The sequence below is a fragment of the Gymnodraco acuticeps genome, unplaced genomic scaffold (genome assembly GCF_902827175.1).
Source record: "Gymnodraco acuticeps unplaced genomic scaffold, fGymAcu1.1, whole genome shotgun sequence".
Taxonomy (NCBI): domain Eukaryota; kingdom Metazoa; phylum Chordata; class Actinopteri; order Perciformes; family Bathydraconidae; genus Gymnodraco; species Gymnodraco acuticeps.
The window spans coordinates 773,882-797,725 of record NW_022990016.1 but is presented as its reverse complement, the minus strand read 5'-3'; the positions used below and the strand labels follow the sequence as shown (position 1 = coordinate 797,725).

The window sequence follows — 23,844 nt, the reverse complement described above, 5'->3', positions numbered from 1 at the left end:
AGCGTTTCCCATCTCAGCTGCTGTCTGTCATTTTATTTCTTAATTACCACACACACCACTTATCATCCGTCGTCTCTGCCACCTGAGGAATCATTTATATGTAACCTCGCCGCTTGATATTTGCATAGTTAATGTGAACAGTTTTCTCCTGGCAGTTATGCTTTGCTATTCAAATGTAACCTTCCTCCTTTTCCTCTTCTCCGTTAGTCTGTCTTCTTGCTGCTGTTTCCTAATCCATATTTCTCTCACTGCCTTTGTATCTATCAAGCTTATGATAAAATACGTATTTGTGTTTTATTCCCAGATATTTGAGGCATGTTTCACAGCCAGACATTTGTCACAGTTATGATCCAGTCCTACAGTAGTATTAAAGCTCTGTGTGTCTGAGGTGACCTTGTGGCTGCAGCAGACTCAGGGAACCATTTTGCAGAAAAACATCCAAGCAGACGCTGAAACCATGACCATGCACTTGCTGTTGCTATAGCGATGAGACAAGAAAAGGCTGTCAGATTTATATTCCAGACACATGCGCTGACAGAGCAACTGTTTCACAACAGCATTTCACAAAACACTACAGCATTTCAGAAAACGCCAAATCACTCATCATTCCATCCATGTTCGTTTTAAAATCATTTTATTAAAGAACCTCAAAACACATTTTCTCCATCAGCTTCAGAAATGGAAACACAATTTTATTCAAATTTAAGAACAGTTTTTGTTTTATTATTTCATCTGAGAGTTTCTCTTAAAACCTCAATATTTAAAAATAAGAAATGCATCTGTATTGGAAGAAAAATAATTGTATCTCAAACTACAGGCTTCTTCTGTTTGCTTTAATATAGAAGTGTTTAAGATTAAATCCTTTTTATATGATAGACGTTTCCTTTCTGTTCAGTTTCCAGACTTAAAGGTGGGGTATGTAATTTATTTCAGAAACACTTTTTGTTATATTCCATGGAATGCTCTTAACATCCCGATAGCAATGAATATATGAAATGCTTTGACAATAAATACATTAAAAAAATTCATCTCTGGAAGCCGTGGTACTGTAAAAAAAACACGACCAATCATCTGAGCCGGCCCGGCTAAAGTAACTGGATGGCCTACCTGCCTGTCAGCCTTCCATCTGTGCACAAACTTATCTCGTGCCCTCATTGGTCATGTGCGCGTTCGTGTGTGTTGGAGGAGGGGCTCTGTGAGGAAGTCTGAAGGAAGAGGCAGATTTTTTCCGGTTGTGTATTTTCAAATTCTAGAGCACTCGAGCTGGTTGCTCCAAAATAACATACCCTCATACCCCACCTTTTAAGCAACACAGCTTAAGCATCAGCGCCCCCATGTGGCCACAGTGTCCTTCACTCAGTGATTATTCCCTTTTATTCCTCCTGTAATAAATCAAGAGACCTCTCCTTGGCGGTTTGATTAACACGGCGACTGACAGCATGAAAGTTATTATCAGCTCAAATGGTTTTATTGTTGCCTCAGTTATTATACCGTCATATCTTTTGAGCACTCTACTGAAATGCAACATCCCCAAGGACGCAAAACATTGTTATGTCATTTTGTATATTCACGCAAAAGGTATCAATGTTTCTGTTGTTTTTTTGTTTTCTAGGAGGAAGAGGGGATACCGGCAGCCCCGTCATTGTATTCCCAGAATTCCCTGCGTTTGGAGAGATCACGGACGGAGAGTTTCACAACGTGCTGACCTACCTGACCAGCGTACCCAGGTAAAGTCTGACACTGGCTGAATGTCACACACACAGATCTGAGATGATGAATGTGCATTAACCACAAGCCTGTCTTTTTTTCTTACCTCTTGTATCATCGCTGATTTCTATTGATATATTTCCTTGTACTTTTTTTGTTTTAACTACTAAATTCACCTGCCACAACCTGCCCAGTTGATGCTGATGAAATTGCTTGGTTTTATAGTTAAACTGCGAGCAACAGCCATAATTAAATATATACTAAGACATCGATTAATAAAGTAGAAGTGATGTTTTTGGGTTTGAAGACATGCAGGTCAGGTGAACTGAATAGATGGATGGGGGGAATAGATAGAAATTACTTGGAGAGAGGCAATATATAGATAAAGGTGTTGTTCCTGAAGATGCTTATGATGTCTGCCAGTAGGTGGCAGCGGGGGCCTCATCACAGTTTAACTGCTTAAAGGTTTATGCTGCAGAGGATTTGTGCAGTGGAAGAGACAGTCAGTGTATTGCATATATGTATTTAGGGGGAGAGTGATTCCTTGTATTAATAAGATGGCCAATTAATCATCCCTGGTCTTTATCAGTTCTCTGCAGACAGTCTTTGTACACATGGTAGACCAGACGAGACATGGGGGGAGGGGCAATGTACAAAACCCTCCCTTTCTTACAACTATTCCTCAAGAAAACCATCCCCCGTCCCATTTTCCTCTTCAATTTCATATTTGTACCTAACTATTGAGTCCTGTGTTGTCATGTGTTAGCTCTCCCTCTGGCGGTCCCACCCTTCTTTCGTCATTCCCAGAATGGCAAAGTGCTTAAAAATAGAGACTGCAGCGATGCTGACGTTTTGAATCTGAATAATACATACAGACAGCTGAGCAGAGCTGAGTCACGGAGTGTGTGTGCTCTTTTGGGTGTGTGTGATAATTCACATGAAACCTGTTCAGATATTCTATATGAAGGCAGACATGTGCTTCTTTTCTAGGCCTTTAAAACATCAATATCAATACAGCCTGTTTTGTGTCACTTACTTGAACACGTTTTTAGTCAAGATTTTAAAAAAATATTATGTTTCAACATCTGGAACATAATTTCAAGTTTTTATTTCAAATCCAAGCAAAAAAACAGGTAACAGGCTAGTAGACAGATACAATTTGCATATCATAACTTGACCTTCTTCGTGATCTGAGCCTTGAGGTTTCCAGTCATGTGACGGCAGGTCGTCCACAGGAGTGAGACTGCGTTGAGCCTCCAGCTGATCTGAGTTCAGCGGCAGATGGCTGCAGCTACCTGAGGGACCGACTCCCCGACAGGACACACAACAAATACCTTAAGATCAATATTAACGGCAGACATAGTTTCATCATGACCTTCTTGTATAGATGAGAGTAACACCTACGTCACTTCTGGGCGAAAGTTACGGCCCCGCCCGCTTTTGGGGGAAAACAACGCTGTCATTTGAATGGCGGTCAATACAAATTCTGAAGTTTTTGCCAATCCGATCAGACATTTATGAAAACCGTGGGTTTTGGGATCTTCAAAGAACCCGATTACGATGGTCAGTCAGGCAAACAATTACATTAAATCATATGAAATCGACGATCGGGCTTGTTTTCAACTTGTTTATTAACTTGCAAACATTTAGATTTTTAAAGCCAAGTTGTGTTAAGTATTTAATTACTTCCAGAATCCTAATTTATTTAGGATTTGTGCATATACGAAATGTAGTAATAACTAAATCCTCCGACCATGCTCCCATCCCTCCCTTCTTTCTTTATCCCCCCTTCGTTTTGCATATGTTTGCACTCATGAATATAATAATGCCAGATGGTTTTATGTTGAAAATATACACTGGACACTAATATATTATTCCAGATTTGAAACGCATTCTGCACTCATGGCTTATTTATTTAATCTGTCTTTAATTTGACATACCATTGCTCTTGTATTGATCAGTCAGAGTGCAGGAACATGTGAGTTGCTACCTCTGCACATGCATTCATGCAGCACATTTCCCTCATCGCTGCATCGCCACTAACCTTTCTCAAAACTCACAGCTTAACACTTTTGTCCGGAGGAATCCAATTATTATTAGGACACTCATGCATGTGCAGCAGAAACACCACCAGACGGTTTCTATGAATATTTGAATTGAATCGTTTATATGTGAAACAGTGTCTGTTTACAGCACAATATGTTAACTACTCAATATACTCATTGTTGTGCATATAAACTAAACACATGTTAAACAGATAAAAACATGATATTATACGACAACAACTTCGACTTTGTCTAGGATGGTGATTTGTAACTATTTTATTTTTTATAAGAGCAAAGGATTAATCAATGTTTGGAGAAAAACGATTAATAATAATATTTGTTGTTTCTTTTTTGTCTTTAACTTTAACTTTTAACTTTATGTAGAAAACATGAGCTTGTATTTTGATAAAGGTGCCTCTGTTAACAAACTAAGTCAATAAATAAAAAGGATAACAAAAGAAGAAACACTCTTAGTCCCAACGAAATTAAGAACAAGAACAGATTCATATTTTTTATTTTATTATTGTGGAATGGAAACTTAAAACAAAAAAGTCAAATAGGACACAAGCAATAGAAAGTATTCTGACAGACATGATACGCAGCTAGGATTATAGCAGAGACTAATTTCAGCCTCAGGTGCTCTATGATCACCATAAACCATCCTCTCATCTCAGCAATGTGTAAATGTGTTAAAGGCAGTCCAAGCTCTTGTCCCACTCGCCCTCTGTCCTCCTCCTCCTCCTCCTCCTCCTCTGCGTCTGAGATGTAAAGCAGTTTGGTCTCTGAGTGGCTGAGAGTGTCCGTGTGGATGACTGAGCGACAGCTAAGAAAAAGGTGATGATGGAGGAAAGAAAAGTGCAGAAAAAAGGATAAGAAATGCTGCAATGAAATGACATGCTGTAAAGTGAAAAAGGAGCCATGGATAAACAGTCTGTATTTTCTAGGTAAAGCGTACAGTGGCCTCACTTCGAGCCTGTCCCCTCCCCCACATATGTTAAGATCTGCTGACTGGCTTCCAGATCCGCTCATCACTCTGCAATAGGCTTGTGCTTGAGCAGCTCCTGGTGTATGATTGGACGGCTGATAGATGCAGTGCGTGTGTGTGTGTGGGGGGGGGGGGTGCAGTGTGGATGCTGTGGTGGTTCGCAGCATTTGGCTCCCTCCTATTCAAACAGCACTGGATCTACCTCTGAGACACATCCTTGGATCTGTGTTTTTATACTGGCTCCATTAACTCAAGGACTGCATTTCTTTATCTGCTGCCACTCTGTTTGTGCAGAGTGATGGACCTGAGAGCAGATACTTGAGGACTGCTGGATTGTTATATGACAGTGATGCACCTGTGCTGTAGGTGCAGCATGTCTTTAACAGGGCAGTCTGCCGGTGTGATGCACATGCGGTTGTCATTGATTGTTGGTGCTGTGTAAAGCTCAGCCCTCCTCTCTCCGGGGAACAAAGGGGGGGTGCAGGGGGAGAACTGGGGGCTGATGGCCAAGAAATCTGGAGGTACTTCAGCGCATCTCCTTTTATAGACTGCACCAGCTGTCTAAGAAGATAAAGAGCAGCAGAACAAAACAAGAAGCTGTGAACGAGCACTTCAGTTGTCCACTGTCTCACTGTGCACACGGCAAAGGAAAACTACGTTGTTATCTCTCCTCTTCAAACTCTTGCATTTTCTCAGGACTAACTACTTTTCAGTCCTTTAAAGTCTCTGCTGCACAGACTGTCTCTGTGTGGATTTACTTATTCTTTGTTAGTGTGAGTTAAAAGTTGATTTCTCTCACCAGTCATCGTGCTGTTATATAAAGATCTGCTCACCATTAAGCTGTGTATAATTAGTCCACTGTTTGGTTTGTGTTGAACATGTTTTGCCTCTTTGTTTGTTTTAGTTTGTCTTCGACGGGAGTGGGTTTCATTCTGGTTATTGATCGCCGGCAAGACCGATGGGCAGCCGTGAAGGGGACCCTGCTTCGAATCGCAGTAAGTCTCTCTTTGTGTGTACATGTGGAGGAGCACCTACTTCCTGTCTGTCTGAAACACGATAGGTCAAATTTGAGGGTTTAAACTATTTTGCTTCCACGGCATGTCGTCCTTCAGAATAATGGAATGGAAACATCAAAATAATAATTTTAGGTTTTTCTGTTTATACTTTACTTTGTTCATGATTGGTTTTAAAGATCTCCAAATTCACCAAAAAGTTGGCATTAGACTTATTTAAAAATTAAAACATAACATTTCACAAAAGTTCAAATATGTATTATTTACGTCAATAAAGATAATATTTTGGGAAGTTTCAGGGTAGTATTTAACTACATGTCTTCAAACTAAATAGAAATGCTCCTTCTCTGAGCCAAATATCTCCTCTTGAGTAGCACAAACATTAATCAAACTTTTAATTTTTTATTCCTATCTATATTCTGAAGATTTATTTTAAGGACTTCTTAAGATAATGCCTCATTTGCACATTTAAACTACATTATTTTGCCATTCGAAGACATATTATCTTAAAATATGTAATCAGCCAGGTAAGTTTCATGGTGATTTCTAGTTCAAATCCTTAGCCTATTCACCTGTAGTGTCTTTGTGTCTGTGTTGGAAGAGAAACAGCCCTTTGTAATCTAAATGAGAGGAACCATTTCTTTAGAGTGCAGGTCCTTCACCCTCACCCACAGAGAGGGGGGGGGGGGGGGGGTCTGTCCGCCTAGAGGAAGGTGTTTGGAGCGTCTCCATCTCTCTCCCTCTCACAGCTCCAACACTAATATCACCCCCGCCCTGGGGGTTGATATGAGCCAACCTCATCCTTGAACTCCATCCCATCACCATCACAGCCTGCCATGTGTTTCCATAGTTACAGTGACAAATAAACAGTCACATGCCAAAAAAAAGGAAACAGAAGGAGAAAATGTTTCTGTTGTTCGTTCATTCACAAGAAAGCCAAAACTAAATTAAGATGGATTTAAGATTTAAAGGACTTATTGTTATATGCAAAATAGTTATTGTGTTATTGATGGCACTAAACATCCAACATGGCAACATACTATAAACTAATGACATCAATGTATATTAGTGCAATAGAGTATATACTGATGTTATGGATGCCTTATATTCAGCCTGGTTATAGACTTCCCTGCTGTGTTTCAGGAGATGTTCTATATGTTGTTCTCTTAATCAGTTGCGTGCTCCTGCAGGAAGAGAAGCTGTTGTATAAACTTTAAAAAAAATCACCTCTCTCATTGCTACTTAATGCTTCATCATCACACACCTTGTTTTGAGACACATAACTGATACTACTCATGTCATTTTATTGTGGCTGGATACAATGCAGCAGTGGAGCATCCCCCCCGCTCGTTTCTCATGTCCCAGTGTTCTCCTCTAGGAGCTGAAATGCTTATCTGTTCATCTGTGTTTCATGTTTTGTGTGTAGAGGTGATGAAGCACTGGCAGCGCTCCATAAAACGTGTGGGGGAGAATTACACTCATCGCAGTATATTGCTTTTTGGGACTCAGGCAGTCGACATGAGTTTTTAACAGCTTTACCACCTTCACTTATATCAACGTTAACCTTTATTTCCTGTCAGTGCAGTACATACATGTTCATTGTTGTTGATATACAGGAAACAGGGGAGCGTTTGTTTTGCACAGATCTATCATTAACACTGAAGGCAGCACAGCAATAAGTCAACACAGAGAGGGATATACGAGAAAATGAAATGTCTGAGAGAGAGAATGAGAGATGAATATCAGCTCCCATGTCTCCTGAGACCACATGGGAGACCACATCGCTCATTTCAAATTAAATCAAGCTTTATTAATCCCACAAGGGGGAGTTTTACTGGCTGACAAGCTGCTAATAGGCAGCGTTCACTGATCTCTGCAATAATGTCCTGTTGAGGTGATTCAACCGTGCTGCTAAATGGATGATGATGAAAACTGGCACTTCTTTATCTGTAGCAGCGTATATTTGTAGTCTGTTTATAGTCAAGCTTCAAAAAATTGACGACCAGAAAAACAATTGCCAGTCATTTTGTTCATGCTAAACAAATGTTATTTTATACCGAAAATGTCCTGCTTTTCGTGGTATAATTTCATACTAAACTGTATTTTTGGGTAATAAACTGACAGAACTATACATTTAAATCCATAACCTTGGAAAGGAGGAACTGAGACAGACTTTTACTTCTGTTTTCTGACTATTTATAGACCAAACATAAGAGTTAGTTGCAGCCCCATAGATTCAAGGCTTTATTGTCTAGCGGAGACTAGTTCATATTGTATTCAGCTCACACTCTGATGTGTTCACTCTGCCAGGTTATTCAGTCTGTGTTTACAGGATGTGCTTGCTCTGTGGGAGAGAGACAGGATAAGCGAGTATATTGAATGTTTACGCTGTCAATGGATTCCCCTTTGTCTTCCTGTGTGTCTGTATATGAGCACACTTGTGTATACATCTGCTAGTGTGAATGTGGGTCAGTGTGTTTCAAGGAAAAGCCGTCTGCTGCTGTGCATGGCTGAGTTTGATCTGATGACAGACAGGAAGTGTCTGCAGATCGAGACTAATTAAGTCTGCGGAGTTACTGTCAATCCTAAAGCAAACCACTCTCCCCTGTCGTGTGGTGTGTGTGTGTGTGTGTGTGTGTGTGTGTGTGTGTGTGTGTGTGTGTGTGTGTGTGTGTGTGTGTGTGTGTGTGTGTGTGTGTGTGTGTGTGTGTGTGTGTGTGGTGTGTGTGTGTGTGGTGTGTGTGTGTGTGTGTGTGTGTGTGTGTGGTGTGTGTGTGTGTGTGTGTGTGTGTGTGTGTGTGTGTGTGTGTGTGTGTGTGTGTGTGTGTGTGTGTGTGTGTGTGTGTGTGTGTGTGTGTGTGTGTGTGTGTGTGTGTGTGGTGTGTGTGTGTGGTGTGTGTGTGTGTGTGTGTGTGTGTGTGTGTGTGTGTGTGTGTGTGTGTGTGTGTGTGTGTGTGTGTGTGTGTGTGCCCATGGCAGTCTGAGAGTAGACGTGTAAAGAACAAAGGACAAGTAGACCATGACCGTCAGCAAACACACATCCAGGCAGCACGGTTGAATAGTTAGGAGCTGCAACATACATTCAAAGGTCAAGACTGGATAATTAATATAGTGTTTCTGTTGTTGAAAAACGCCATAACCAGATGAAAAGAAAACGTTTATTTTGTGCATCTCTCAATACCTTCGGCTTATTTTACCCAGTGTGTTGTCAAAAACATTCATACTTACCAAATAACTAAATATGTAACTATCTATAGTAGTTTTTTATACAAATAGGGTATTAAACCGGGACTTTCTTTCCACCACAAATACTCTGGTGGTTGCTGAGGATTCACAGAATGGTACTGGATGTTTGTGACATGGACTCAAAAATAAACTAGTGAACATGTCCAATGTGATTAAGGCTCAAATGACCCAGTTCAAAAATGTTGCGCGTGAATATGTTTTGTAATAGTTAATTGGACAGTCCTATATGCTACTGAGGAATAACATTTTGAATGGCTTTGGCTATGACTGCACAGTTTTACATTTGGATCTTTTAGTGGGATTTGTTGACTATAAATCAAATATAAACCCTTGCCAGGCTTATTAGGAAGGTAGCCAGTTTCCGAGCTGCACAACATATTTAACCCCATTAACCTTCAATATATTATAGCTCTTTGTTTTATGGTATAACCTGCTACCAGCATGTTGTAAAAACAGTCGTATCCGCACAATCATTTCCATTCCTCCAGATGGTTGAATGACTTTTTTTCCCAGTGCTCCTCCTGGTTTTGGCAGGTCAACCAGGACAAACACAGCATTGATTTATTAATTCCATTAGCAGTGCCTATCCCTTGTGGTTTTTATAAATGATGTATTCATTGTCATTCTTGCTTAGGCCAGCATTCCCCAACTCACTCGGGAAGGGCAGCCAATCAGGCGAAGCAGCCGTTTAGGTCATTAGCTAATTAAAGTAGCATTAACAATCGCATAGCCTCAGGCGGGGAGATCAGTGTCCAGACTCAACCATCATCCGACTGCTTCCACAGCAGTACTTATGTCGGCAGTCGGTGTCAATCATGACATTTTAATTGGCTTTTTATTGAGTCCTATGGCTGAGCAGAATGGGTGGTAGCTACATAATGTGATAAATATGAAAAAGATGTCCCGACAGCATCTAATAAACCTTTGTTCTGCTTAGGTAGGATATATTTGCTTTATGCTGAGTATATTTGTTAGCAAAGAGATCTCTACTTATTCCAAAGTCAAGGGCATATATTTGGAAAAACTACTCAACCACAAACAGTGAAATTAAAATAACTCAATACATTTTTTGTAGGCAGCTTAAGTCAGAAAACTTGGGTCAAGCAATTCAGATTTGGCTCCCTTTTTGTCAAATGCATAATTGGAAAATAATGTTCTCTATCTCAGTATTTTCACCCACAGCTTGAGAACTACCTTTGTGAAAGTGCTCCATGTTTTACTTGCAAGTCACTCTTAAATCAACAAAACATTGGGCCTTTTTCAGGGGGCTTAAAGAAACAGCCACTAAAAAGGACCACTTTAGACAAAGAGGAGAATGCATGTAACATTAAAGCATGTAAACATGTCCCAGCACAAACCCAAAATAGAAGTTCAAACTTAAAAATGTTTTTGCCGTATCTCAACAATAACAGAAAACCCTGAATACATGAGGCTGAACACATGTAGGAGATGGTGTCTTCCTCATTATTCATGCCGAAGCGTCTCAGGGACATGAAGATTAATGTCCCTGCCACAGGAGGGTGTCTGACATCCCCCACGTCTTTCCCCTTCTCTTGTTCTCAACACACTCCACACACGTGCTTTAATGTGTGCGAGTGAGGGTTTTCACAAGGGATACAAAGGCAGGGAGTAATATAAAGGAAGTGCAGGCTGTCAGCAGAAAGAACAGAGACTCTCCTGGTGAAAAGTGATGTATAATGGACTCAGGGTTCAGGATGCTCTCTGCTGTGTAAATGAAAGTCTTTGTCCTCTCTCTCGTCGCAGGGCTCCTTCCCAGGGAACCTCCAGCTGGTTCTGGTTCTGAGGCCCACCGCCCTCCTGCAGCGAACACTCTCAGACATCCTCTTCAAGTTCAACAAGGATGAGTTCAAGATGAAGGTGCCGGTGCGTACACTCACTCTCACCTCCAGAAAACTGCATCAGTGACTTGTTCTTTCCCTCTGTAATATAGAAATGAGACTCGAAAGAAGTGAATAGTGTACATTGCCGGTTATATGATTATTATAAAGTGGAGCTTAACCAAGTCCTTTTTTAATTCACATTAAAAACTCATTAGGATTGACCAATTGATATATGTAATAATCTTCTGGTTCAGGTGATCATGCTGAGCTCCATCACTGATCTGCACACCTACATCGACCGCTCTCAGCTGACCCTGGAGCTCGGAGGAACGCAGCACTACTGCCATGAGAAGTGGATATCTCACCGCACTGTATGTACACTGGTCAACATTACTGTGTAGCACAATACAATAAGAGGGATAAATGATAAAAACATGGTAAAGTTAATAACAACATTGTTTAATTTGAGATGCTCTAGCTACATTAGAATGGCTGTGTTTTTTGCATTTATGTCAACAGTCTTTATTATTATATAGACAAAGGTTACATCCTCAAAACATGGTTATTTTATTATGTAACCCTCTATTTAAAATGTGAAAATAAATCAAGAAGAAGTGCAACGGCATTCAAACTAAAAGCATTATTTATCAGCCTCATCTGAATCTAAAAACTGAACTCACTGTACAAATGACATTTTCTTGATTTCCATAAAGAGAGTTGCATGCTGATAATGCTGTATGTGTCTTGCTTGCATCAGGCTATAGAAGGCTTTGCGTTGATGGTAAAGAGAACAGCTCAGATCCTGCAGTCGTTTGGGACCGAGCTGGCTGAAACTGAACTCCCCAATGAAATCCAGGCCACAACCGTCCTGCTGAGCACACATACCAACAAGAAAGACAAAATGAAGGTAACACTGTTAATACACACATACATTATTCACAATATATTCAACATGTATGAGAGTTATGTATTTGGATAACATCTCCGAATCTGTCTGTGTGTGTCTGCAGGGGGATCTGCTGGTGGCTCTGGGTCAGGGTCGCAGGCTGCTGGAGAGCATCAATGAGCCGGTGGTGCGAGACCCCGACCACAACATGAACCAGGACGAACTGGAGAACCTGGCTACAGTGCAACGGTGAGAACCACAAGATATACATGTCGCTGCAGGATGACTACTAAAAAACGATGCTACGTTGCAAAAACCACCTTATGTTGCAATATATTTCTCTAAGCTGTCTCCTGGCCTCAGTGTTTAACAGTGTCTTTCGTCGTATTTACTGTTCTAGTAAAGCACAAATGTTCCTAAATTGCCTTCGCACTGAATCATCCATGCAACAAAGAGTAAACCCAGAAGACTTTTTTGTTGGTTTGTTGTTTTGAAAGCATGTGATTTGCTTACTGCTGTCTCAGCTCTGCCATCCTTAGATCTATACAAGTAGTTGGCAAGGCAGTTTGCTTTGAGGTCAGTCAGTTCAGTATTTTAAGCAGCACTGAAGGCAACGACTGACATGTAAACGTGCTTAAGCTTTACATAACATTCCTAAAAATTGAAAATATATCCAAATACCTCACTCACTATTCCCATTGCATTTATCCTCTATTAATTACTCTCTTTACAATTTTTGTTACATTTAACTTCATTTTTTTATTAACACTCAATCTTTTGCTGTCTCCCTCTCTTTCAGACTGTTGTCCCAGCTGGACGAGACAGAAAGGGCTTTCGATGAGTTCTGGGTGAGGCATCAGACCAAACTGGAGCAGTGTCTCCAACTGCGCCACTTTGAGCTCAACTACAGAGAGGTGAGCCGGTTAACTCAGGTTAAATCGTCCGTGAAAGACTTGAACAGAGTCCACGTGATCCTGTTTACACCTGAACACTGACTGTGGTTCTGCTGTTGCTTCAGGTCAGGGCTCTGCTGGATCAGGTGTCTGAGAAACTCTCAACCTTCTCTGAGGTGGGGATCAGCCCGGCCCACGCTGAACACATCTTCTGTGAACTCACCACGTATGAGGAGAGAGTCTGTGTAAGTGACACCCCTCACAATCAAAGCTTTGTCTGACCATGCCATGAATAGATGAGTGATATATTCTATAAGGTGGGTTTGTTGTTGTTGAGCCAGTCAGTGTCACAAAATAGTTTGTTAATCTCGTACTCGTAGATCGTAAAATCCTTACAAAAATTAAAGTATGCAGGTGCGTTATGGAAAAAGGTCTTACTGAGCGTCATTTCACGAATACAAAGGAAGCATTTAAGTTAAATTCAAAGTCAACTTTATTGTCAAATCTGCAATATGTACAGAATATTTAGAGGGTTGAAAAGCTGTTTCCACAGTGTTAACTAAGAGGGTTTTAAAATACAGGATAGAAACACATCTATCAAATATAAGATGCGATTATGTACTCCTATATGGTATCTTCCAAATCTGTTAAATCCTCTACATTTGCTTAGAAGAGATTTTAAAATGTTTTCAATCTAATATGGACCCAGATCCACTTCAAAATGCACATTTCAGTCACTTTCATTGGCTGAATATGGCCATGATTTTGTAGTGGTAATTAAATACTGCCCAAGAATATTATGGCGTTGTACAAAAAGAGATTTTACAAAATGTCTCATAACCAATCCTGATTTGCTATCAAATCATTTTTGCTCTACACTGCCATCTAGGGGAAAAGGGCCGTCATTTTTGTTTCAATTTGACTTGATGCATGTTTGCTTTGCATTTTGGTTGACATTAAAAATCGATTCAATATTTGTGGCAGTATATGTTATATGATATAGCTATAAAAAAAAGCATCACAACCAGTGCTGAACAACTGTATGAAATATGTCTAAAAATAGACTCATCCAGATATGAAGGATTTAGGGGAAATGAATAATAATTGTATGTTTATGACTCCACTCTGGTCCACAGGACGGGTTGAACAGAGCCTCGTCGTTGGCCCGTGAGGGAGATGAGCTGATCCAGAACTCACACTACGCCGAGGACTCCATTCAGCCCAAATGCAGCGAGCTCAGAGCGATCAGTGAGAATGTGAGCAGCAGCCTGAGGGACAGGAAGGAGCACCTCGTCAAAGCCATGGAGCTGCACCGCAGTTTGGAGAGAGTAAGAAAAACACACATGGTTTAGTTTCTTTGTCTTGTTTGTTGTTGTTGTTGCTTTGACTGACTCTTTTTCTTCTGCTGTCCCCCTCAGGCGTCTAAATGGGTCGATAATGGTATTTACATGCTGGCGTCTCAGCCTGTGGACAAGTGTCAATCACACGAGGGGGCAGAGTTAGCCCTGAAGGAGCTGGAGCGTTACCTTGACGATGCAGGCCAGAACCAACTGACGGAACTCGGTAACATCTGGACCGAGTTCGAGGCGGTGCTGAACCCGCAGTTTAAAGTAAGACGACCGAAAAAAACATCTTTAATCAACATCCCTCTGTCACTGTCAAATGGATTGTGAATATTTGGGTCAACTATTGAAAATAGATTAAAAATGTCCATATTAGTATTGTTGTTATTGTTCTAGTTGTAATTATAAACCTTTGTCTCACATCAGTGTGGTATGATTTTTGCCAGAGTTTATCAAAATGTGTAAGTCTATTTATCATTCAAAAAGCTGTTTTATTATTTACTACACGGACAAGGATGATCTTTTTTAAAAGTAATTTTCCCTTTTTGTTTTCAAATATCTGATTAGATTACAATGGTATTATTTGTCCTGGAAAACATGTAACCAAGATGATTTATTGAATACAATAAAACGATCTTGAATCCAAGCCTATTGCATACAGTGTCACTGATATCAATTGTTGTATAGTATGTCTCAAAAATAATAACAAACAGTAGACCCAAAACATTAATGTTCATTTAAAAAATGTTCTATTTGAACAAAAACTTAAATGTGTAGCACATGTCCTTATTGACTATCCTCTCATAACTTTCTGTGCATCAGGACCAAGTGGAGAAGATTTTCCAGAAGCAGACGTCCATGCAGGAGATGTTTGACAAGAGGAGGGTCAGCCTGAAGAAGCTCGCAGCCAAACAGACCCGGCCGGTGCAGCCGGTGGCCCCCAGACCCGAAGCCTTCATCAAATCCCCTCTCAGCTCCCCCGGTCAGTCTCCAACATGCTTACAGTCATCAAGATATGTCATGGCTTAATTAAGGGTTATACTAGTCATATTTAGATATTTTAATATTCATTTATAAAGTTTTTAAATACTAACTGTAATATAATACATTTTATTTACACGTTTTTAATATGTTGTTTATGTTAACAATTTTGACAAAACCTAAAGGTGTGATTTCAACATTATTTAGGTGAAGACAGTCATAGACAGGACATAAGCAGTAAATAACCGAAAACAACTCGTTCTCTGGTACAAATGCTTATTTTCTCATATTGTACTTTCAGGTAATATCCCATAACACAAAAAAATAATGCAATCATTTCTTTATTTGACTATACCTTTGACTTGTTCTAAATCTAGTGTGAATACAATTAAAATACTTGAGATTTAACCAAAATGTCTACAATATGTGTCAATTAAAAATGTAAAAAAGCCTATATATACTACCAATCATGTTATGCCTTAAAGGGGACCTATCATGCAAAATGCACTTTTGTACGTCTTGTATACATGAATATGTGTCCCCGGTGTGTCAGGGAACTCACCAAGTGTCAGAAAACACAACCTTCTCTCTTTTCCTCCATACCCAAATCTCTAAAAACGGGGCTGCAACGGATCTGATACAAACTGATACAGATTTGAATTGTTCTGAAGTCAGAAAAGGGTTGCTCCGCCTATATGGGCAACTCTCCACCTATCAGGAGGAGACAGCCACGGCCATTGCCGCTCGAAAGCGCTGGAGACGCTGTAGTACATATGCCAGGCCTGTAAGTGGCGCTGTAGTTTGCCACAAAAGCAGCGAAGAAGACTTCTCACAGATTCAGCCCTTGCAAAAACAGGGCTGGAAAAGAGCAAATAGAGCGAAATGAGGCATGGCTAAAATGCATGATCTGTTTGGTATTTTGAAAAAGAAACTTCACAGACATGCTTTATATAGGTATGGCCCTACAATATAGTTTTCAAATATAGCATGATAGGTCTACTTTAAATATTATGTTGAATGACCAACCAACTTGTTGTAATAATATACTGTACTTCCTCTGTACAGGGCTCAACATAATTTGTTTCTAAACATAAACTTTCCTGTTTCCCTTCCTCAGCACACAGAGCTCAGCAGGAGAACAAGTGTTCAGAGACAGACTCTGAGAACATCTGTGAGAAAGTGAGTGTGGTATTGTCCTATCTACGTCTACGTCTATCTACGTCCATCTATGTATGTCTCTAAACATTGTATTGTCTGTCTCTTGTCACGGTAACCCGATGTTTTTTCCCCCCAGGAAAACGACCAACTGCAGAACGGAGACGGTAACACCAGACATGCCTCTCTGTCGGAGGAGGAGGAGAACCTGGCGGTGCTCAGGAGGTGAGGGGAGCCGCGCTTTCATCTGTAATCGAATTACACAGCAGATGGACTGTGTGGCGGTTATCTCATTATCTACAGACCCCTGCAGCCATTTTTTATGAGTCAAATTCTTCGTTTGATCCCTTTCTCTTTCCTTTCTACCTATTCTACTCCTCATGTCTGCAGGCACGTTATGAACGAGCTGCTGGAAACTGAGAGAGCCTACGTGGAGGAGCTGCTCTGTGTCTTACAGGTGTTTATTTATATATAAGTTTATTGTTTATGTTGTTATTGTATTCATGTTTCTGTGGACTTAATTTGAACTTGTGTTCTTTCTTGTAGAGCATTTTTTGAATTTCTGTGAAAGGTTAAAGGTGCTATACGAAATAAACGTATTATTATTCTCTCCAAAATGTTTCTTCTTCTCAGTTTTTTGCTCGGGTTAAGACTTTGTGTTGTGTGTTTCAGGGATATGCCTCAGAGATGGATAATGCAGCCATGGCTCCCCTCATCCCCGCTCCTTTGCAGAACAAGAAGGATGTTCTGTTTGGCAACATGCCAGAAATCTACCACTTCCACAAGAGGTGAAGGAGCGCCATCTGCCTGTCATTAATGATTCAAGGATGTACAAAGCCACAGTGTAGTTATGACAATGACATTCGTAGGTCACAGGCTCCTCCAACAGTGCAACACAATAAAACAGATAATAGTGCAATAAAATAAAATAGAATATAATAGAAATTGTGCAGAATAGTCTATATACAAGTAATTGGAATATTGATATACATATATATATATATATATATATATATATATATATATATATATAAGTTACAACCAGATGAATGTTATGGATGTTCTTTCAAATACTTACATGTCCCAGCCATCAAGCTCAGTCTATAAAATTGCCAACTCTTTCTTCCCTTTTCATCAACACAATGATTTTTGTTGTTTCCAGGACGTTTCTGAGGGAGTTGGAGCAGTACACCGACTGCCCAGAGTTGGTTGGAAGATGTTTTCTAGAAAGGGTAAGTGAATGATGACATTTCAGCATATAAATGTAAATCCAACTGTGCTGATGAGGTTTCCTGAATGCAAATGTTCTCACCGCCTTCCTCTAGATGACAGACCTGCAGATCTATGAGAAGTACTGCCACAATAAGCCTCGCTCTGAGAGCCTGTGGAGGCAGTGCTCAGACTGTGCCTTCTTCCAGGTGAGCAGTCACCTCTGTCGGGATTTTAAAGTAAATATTTGCTTGTTTGTTTTATTTAATACAATGCTTTTCTTTTATTCCCTCAGGAGTGTCAGAAGAAGCTGGAGCATAAACTCGGCTTAGATTCCTACCTGCTGAAGCCTGTTCAGAGGATTACCAAATATCAGCTGCTCCTGAAGGTAAGATCTATCTACAATACGATAATACTTTAATGGCATAGGCGGATTTTGCAGGGGGCAGGGGGGGTTCCAATACAAATATTTCGTATATCAATATTTTAATAAGGTAGGACACTGGTTAATATTATTGTAGCGTGTTCAAGTAACCAAGGGATATAGTAGTTATCAAATAAGTATAAGATGTGCAGTTATGATTTACAGTTATGAAATGCACTGTTGTTGGGGGGAGAGACCGCCCCTTCCATATGAGTGTGTGTGTACGGCGGGCATGAGGCGTGCATGACGGGACGAGTTGTGTTCGTATGTGGAAAAGTCGTATACTCAGTGCGGTGAACGCTGGCTTTATTGCTACTGTATCCGTAGCACCCCACGCAATAGTTGGGACTGTGTACTGACGTCAGTAAAAAGGTTTTGCCCCCCCAAGCGCAAATGTCAAACTCCGCCTATGTTTAATGGTCAGATCAAGTCTGACATTTGACTTGCATCACAGCAGCTCCATGTGTAACATCAACATAGACAAATGTCAAGACACAATACTTGAAAAACAAACAACAAACCTTTAACATAACGGCACAATCACTGAGAGAAAACATGCTCAAAGACCCTTTAGCGTGCCTTTGATCTGGGATTTAGCTCTGTGTTTACTGTGAGGATTGACTGATGCACAAAGTAGTCTGACTTTATTGAATCGCGGGACCCTGTATCTCCGATTAGATGGTAGCAGTTAATATTCGCTGATGTCTTTACAGTCGTATTTTCTGCTCTTCAGTTATTGAAACATGTTTAATGTGTACTGTTTCTGACTACAGGAAATGCTGAAGTACAGTAAGAGCTGTGAGGGGGCTGATGACCTGCAGGCAGCGCTCACCTCCATCCTCGGCATCCTGAAGGCCGTCAATGACTCCATGCACCTCATCGCCATCACAGGATATGAGGTGAGACATTAAACACGCAGAACAAAGCTTTGAATAGATCTCTGGAACAAACTGGAAGACAGAGACATGCTGAGTGTAACGTTTGAATATGAAGTAGTGAAAAGCCACACTGATCTGTGGTGAAGTGTGATGTTCTGGGACTGTACCAGTGTTGTAGTCAAGTCACCAATTCACGAGTCCAAGTCACTCTCGAGTCCCCACTCTTCGAGTCCGAGTCCAAGTCCGAGTCACCTAGGGAGAGTCGTAGTCGAGTCCAAGTCCGAGTCACCCAAGGAGTGTCCGAGTCGAATCCGAGTCACCATTACCTGTGTTCGAGTCCGAGTCTGAGTCGCGTCAATCAGTGCGCAAGTCCGAGTCAAGTCACGAGTCCCGAAAATCGGCACTCGAGTCCAACTCGAGTCCGAGTCCAGGACTCGAGTACTCCATCTCTGGACTGTACCAAGCACATTGGATTTCTTGCATGGTTGGATGTGTGATTTAGTAGAACCCATATAAGAAGGGGGGGATACAAAAAGTGAGAAATGAAAAATATTACATAAAGAAAAGGAGAAGGCGAAAACACAAATTATGAAATACAATAAAAAGAAACAAATAGATTGACAATGTGTGTTTTCAGATTAGTGATCCTCCAGATGGACACCGGCCTATAACACAAAGCTAGACAGAAAACCAATTTTTACAGTAAAAAGGGAAGGAGAAACATTCATTTAAAAAACAAAAAAACAACAACAATTGTTTAATGCAACTGAAATGCATAAAAAATACAAAATTAACTGTTCAAGTTTAGTACAAATAATATATCAACATGCTAAGTCAACAATACACAATTAATTTATAAAAAACAATACACAGTGCCCTTGGTGTTTAGTGGTAAAGTGCCAGTAAACACCCATAAAGTGCCTCACTGCAGGTTGCACTGGTTCACATCACAGAACAGAGACTGGACAGAAAACAGATGCATTAAATGGAACAGAGATTGAGTTGTTTTAAAAATCTAATGATGGCCTCTTTACAGTATTTCAGTACAAAACAGTAGGCGGTCATTGGCTCTGTCTTACAGCACCTTTCTTTTCTCAGGGGAACAAGAGTGAGCTGGGGAAGCTGCTGATGCAGGGATCATTCAGTGTGTGGACGGAGCACAAGAAAGGTCACGCCAAGGTCAAGGATCTGGCCCGTTTCAAGCCCATGCAGAGGCACCTCTTCCTCCACCAGAAGACGCTGCTCTTCTGCAAGAGGAGGGAGGAGAACGGGGAGGGCTACGAGAAGGCCCCCTCATACAGCTTCAAACAGTCCCTCAATGTGAGCACCTGTTCGGCTGCATTGGGTGTTGCTGTGTTTGTCTCCTATACTGCCATTTACATTATATTTATATATTAATAACAAACATTTGTATTGATTGGTTGATATCTTTGATTACAGATGAGTGTGGTCGGCATTACTGAGAATGCAAAGGGAGACAACAAGAAGTTTGAAATCTGGTGCAACTCCAGAGAAGAGGTGTATATTGTTCAGGTACAGCGATGTATAAAGGTTAACCGTGTTGATATGCTATGTTTTATTCTAATTGTAAACAAAACCCATGAAGTAGTAGAAGTGGAGCCCAAGCCTGATAAAGCCTCTCTGCTATAGAGCTTATTCAATCCCTCATCTACATCCTGGTGCTGCAAATTCTCACTTGCTCTTAATAATGTGATGCTAATATTGAAGCCAAACGTACTGTTGTTTTAAAAATGATTTCTAAAACAACAGAACGTTTTCAGTGCCTCGCAAACAATATTGGATGATAGTCCAAGTGTAGTTAGAGTGTTTTGGACTGAGATAAATCATGGGTCAAAATTGACCCGCGAACACCATGAACGGTATCAGCTTTTGAACACAACACAAGGGTTAATGTACAATGTTCTGTCTTTGACCAATACGCATGCAAATGGATATCTTCCTCCAGAATGCACCAAGCTTTTCTATATAGGTTTTATTTAAATAATTTACCGTCCTGTTTCAGGCTCCGACGGCAGAAGTAAAAACCACCTGGGTGAATGAGATCAGGAAGGTGCTGACCACCCAGCTGGAAGCATGCAGAGGTACACAATCGGTTTTATTACCAAGTAGGTTTACACATACGAGAGAGAGGATGTTATCATTATCAACTCTTTTCTAAATGAAATGTTCACACTGATATCCCTGTTCAACCAGAAGCTGACACGCTTGATTTCTTGCAGTAATGACTATGAAAGAAAACGGTGCATAATGGATGTTTATTCAGTCGTTGTCCTCTCTATTTGTGTATCAAAGCGAGCCAGCAGAGGGCGCCAGATCAGGTTGTACAGTCTCCTGCTCTCAGTGGATCAGTGAATCTCAGGTAAGTCGGTTTTTCCCAACATCTTATTATAAAGGACTTTTTTAAATGAATCTTCAGCTGATCAGGAACGACCCGGCTTCTTATTCTCCACTTGGTCCTTGGTCTTGGAATGACCTTCAATCACGCCTCAAACTGACGTTACTTGTCTCAATAGCCTGTTTTTAAATTGAAGTTGCCTGAAGTCCTTACCACCAGCTGTTCTTGCAGTAATTAGTAGTACCTTTCTTACTGTCCTAGTGTACAAAATGTAGTGACTGCTTTTTCGTCTTTTGTTTTCTTGGTTATGTTCTCTGTATTTTATATGTCCGTGTTATGTGTAACGTTGCTGCCTTCTTGGCCAGGTCAGCATTGTAAATGAAATGTTATCTCAATGCTTTTTATCTGGTTAAATAAAGGTTCAAAAAAATTAATACAAAAAATATATATATTCTTTCCCGACACAGTCCATTCAAATCCGGTCAGAAGAGCTTAAAGAGAGGAGAGGAGAAGAAAGCTGAGCCCTGCAGCCTGGAGGCAAACTCTTCCTCCTCACCAAAGCCTACAGGAAAAGGTGAATAGAAAGACAGCCAACTAAACAGAGAAAACTCTTATTCATCTGTATTTCTTAACACATGTACTAGCATGTGTAGAGCTTGTCTTGTCCAAACTGCTACATGTAATGTGTGGCTCTTTGTGACTAACCCATGTCTTTGCTGTTTCCTGTCTTTTCTACTGAATCATATAATCACATCACCTTTACATCTGTATTCTCTTTTCTTCCTCCGTACTCGCTAAACTGACCCTCTTGCTTGCTTCTGTTTGTCTGTCCTGTCTTACTCTCTGGATCAGAAGAGGCTGTGACAAGCCCGACCTCAGACAGAGCTGCTGTGGCTAAAAAGCGCTTTACTTTACAGGGCTTCAGTAACCTCAAAGCTCAGAAAGGTAACTGCAGGCCAATTCAGACAAACGCATATCCAACATACCACCTCATCTTATGTATCTGTGCAATAAGAACATGTATGTCCAGTTAGTCAAAGGCAAAGAGTTCTGTTTGGCAGATATTGGCTTTCTTTAGATGTCTGTAAAGTAACAACAAGTTACTGAAAGTCAGTAAATCAGAGAGACATCCCTGATCCCTGCCAAGAATTAGACAGAAATAGTATAATACCTCCCTATAAAAAATAAATACGTTTATGTTTGAACACTTAGCTGGAGAGCTATAGCCGTTATGGTATGTTTTGAAGAAACAGACTAGATGTTTCCTTTGTTTCCAATACAATATGCCAGTGATACTCAGATGATGCCGCAGGGTTGCCTCCACTCCTTTTATTTACTTTACAATAAGAATACGTTTATTCACAATTAGAGTTGTTTTATGTGTTTTAAATGTTAGAAAGTTGCAAGAGTGAATACAACAAATCATCAAATGCAGAGGGTCCAGCTATGTTTAGTGTTGTATGAACTCTTTTTTTTTAAATAACAATGTATTATACTGCAAAGACGATTGGTCAGAAGGTCAAAAACTGCATGCTTCCCTCCTCAGAGCCTTCTGATGATAAAAGCTTTACGTTACCATCCATGATGATCTTCCTGTCTTCAGGTATCACTCAGCTCTAGTAACCCCCAGTTTGATTCAGTCCAGCTAAATGTCTTTTCACAGCCCTGGCTTTTCCTAGTAGCACAGGTGTTACTTATAGCATTAAACCGTGACAGTGCATTCTGAGCAATACCAGGACCATGAAACTGACGCTACTAAATGGAGTTTAGTCACCATTTATTTTATTAGTGACACATGTTGCTGGACTCTGTGTTTTGCTTTGCGATTCCCATCTTAGAAATAGTTTTCGGCCTTTTGTGTTAGCTCTCCTACTTCTCTAATCCAGCTGTTACATTATGATCAGAGCCGAAATATTGCTGTTAACTAAATCATGTCTGTGCCTTTCTCATCAAGATGTGCCTTCCTAATGTCTATACCTTAGTTGTGATGTATTTCTTGACTCAACCCACATCTTAAAATCTGTCTTTCTTTCTTTACAGCAGGTTGTCCTACGAGCCCCGATCACAAGACGAAACGGCAGAGCGACCCGACGCCATTCGGCTTCAAAGGTAGTTAGTTTGTTCATCAACACCTGCACACTCCTCCTGTCTGCTTCCTGTCTCAGAGTCTCTAACATCTCATTGGCTGTAGCTGCTGCTGGTGAATGACTAGCTTTGTTTCTGTCGCCTCCTGTCCCTCAGATGCAGGTCCTCCCCCGCTCCACCTGAACAGGGTCAGGTGGAGCAGCTCCTCTAGTCTCTTACAGACAAAGTTGAGAGGTACACAGTGTTGGGCCCACTGTCTCACCACTATAACCCCTTATACACACCCTCTCTCAGTTTAATGCTTTGCTGTAACTGTAACACGTCACCACGCTCCTCAGGCTTCATGTCATAGAATTACACACTAATATAGAGAAATTCTGCCTAACACTTTTCCTTAGTTTGTGTCACAGAGTTTAATATTTGAAGATGCATGCCTGTCCTCCAAATCTTGACGTTTTTTAGAAATAAAATGCTGCATGAATTAGTTCTTAAACCTGAGAATGAGTAAGGAATTTTACACTTCTGGTTCACCCCCTTGATGGGTCATTTGAATGGGTTTTTTGGTGAGATGCCGGAAATAAGGTCTGTGGCGAACACAAGCATATGAGATTATTATATAATACTTCAACCTGTACCCCAGTCTTCTCGGTTTCATATGTCTTTTAAAAAAGTGGTTGCCAAGACTACCGAATGTCATTATGCTGAACACTTAGTAGTGGGGACATTGAAATCATGCAACGACGTTGTAGTTTGTTTTTATTGCCTTATTTGACTGTTAGGATATGCAATTACGCTTA

The 23,844-nt window shown here is 40.6% G+C and overlaps 1 protein-coding gene across 12 annotated transcripts in view; it reads left to right on the top strand.

Moving 5' to 3' along the window:
- Window positions 1-23,844, top strand: part of mcf2lb (mcf.2 cell line derived transforming sequence-like b) — a 60,054-nt gene that overhangs the window by 17,605 nt on the left and 18,605 nt on the right. For 6 of the 12 annotated variants that reach the window (XM_034213747.1, XM_034213751.1, XM_034213752.1 and 3 more), the window contains exons 3-28: window positions 1,613-1,727; window positions 5,642-5,732; window positions 10,761-10,880; window positions 11,092-11,208; window positions 11,595-11,744; window positions 11,848-11,972; window positions 12,523-12,637; window positions 12,742-12,861; window positions 13,753-13,944; window positions 14,035-14,226; window positions 14,782-14,941; window positions 16,058-16,119; window positions 16,235-16,320; window positions 16,486-16,552; window positions 16,768-16,883; window positions 17,258-17,327; window positions 17,421-17,513; window positions 17,600-17,692; window positions 18,502-18,627; window positions 19,705-19,926; window positions 20,047-20,139; window positions 20,630-20,732; window positions 20,920-20,986; window positions 21,430-21,536; window positions 21,815-21,907; window positions 23,003-23,071. In XM_034213747.1, the coding sequence (XP_034069638.1) occupies window positions 1,613-1,727; window positions 5,642-5,732; window positions 10,761-10,880; window positions 11,092-11,208; window positions 11,595-11,744; window positions 11,848-11,972; window positions 12,523-12,637; window positions 12,742-12,861; window positions 13,753-13,944; window positions 14,035-14,226; window positions 14,782-14,941; window positions 16,058-16,119; window positions 16,235-16,320; window positions 16,486-16,552; window positions 16,768-16,883; window positions 17,258-17,327; window positions 17,421-17,513; window positions 17,600-17,692; window positions 18,502-18,627; window positions 19,705-19,926; window positions 20,047-20,139; window positions 20,630-20,732; window positions 20,920-20,986; window positions 21,430-21,536; window positions 21,815-21,907; window positions 23,003-23,071 (2,964 nt within the window). The remainder of the gene's footprint in view (window positions 1-1,612; window positions 1,728-5,641; window positions 5,733-10,760; window positions 10,881-11,091; window positions 11,209-11,594; window positions 11,745-11,847; window positions 11,973-12,522; window positions 12,638-12,741; window positions 12,862-13,752; window positions 13,945-14,034; window positions 14,227-14,781; window positions 14,942-16,057; window positions 16,120-16,234; window positions 16,321-16,485; window positions 16,553-16,767; window positions 16,884-17,257; window positions 17,328-17,420; window positions 17,514-17,599; window positions 17,693-18,501; window positions 18,628-19,704; window positions 19,927-20,046; window positions 20,140-20,629; window positions 20,733-20,919; window positions 20,987-21,429; window positions 21,537-21,814; window positions 21,908-23,002; window positions 23,072-23,844) is intronic. The other 6 variants (XM_034213750.1, XM_034213756.1, XM_034213753.1 and 3 more) reach the window with 3 other exon arrangements.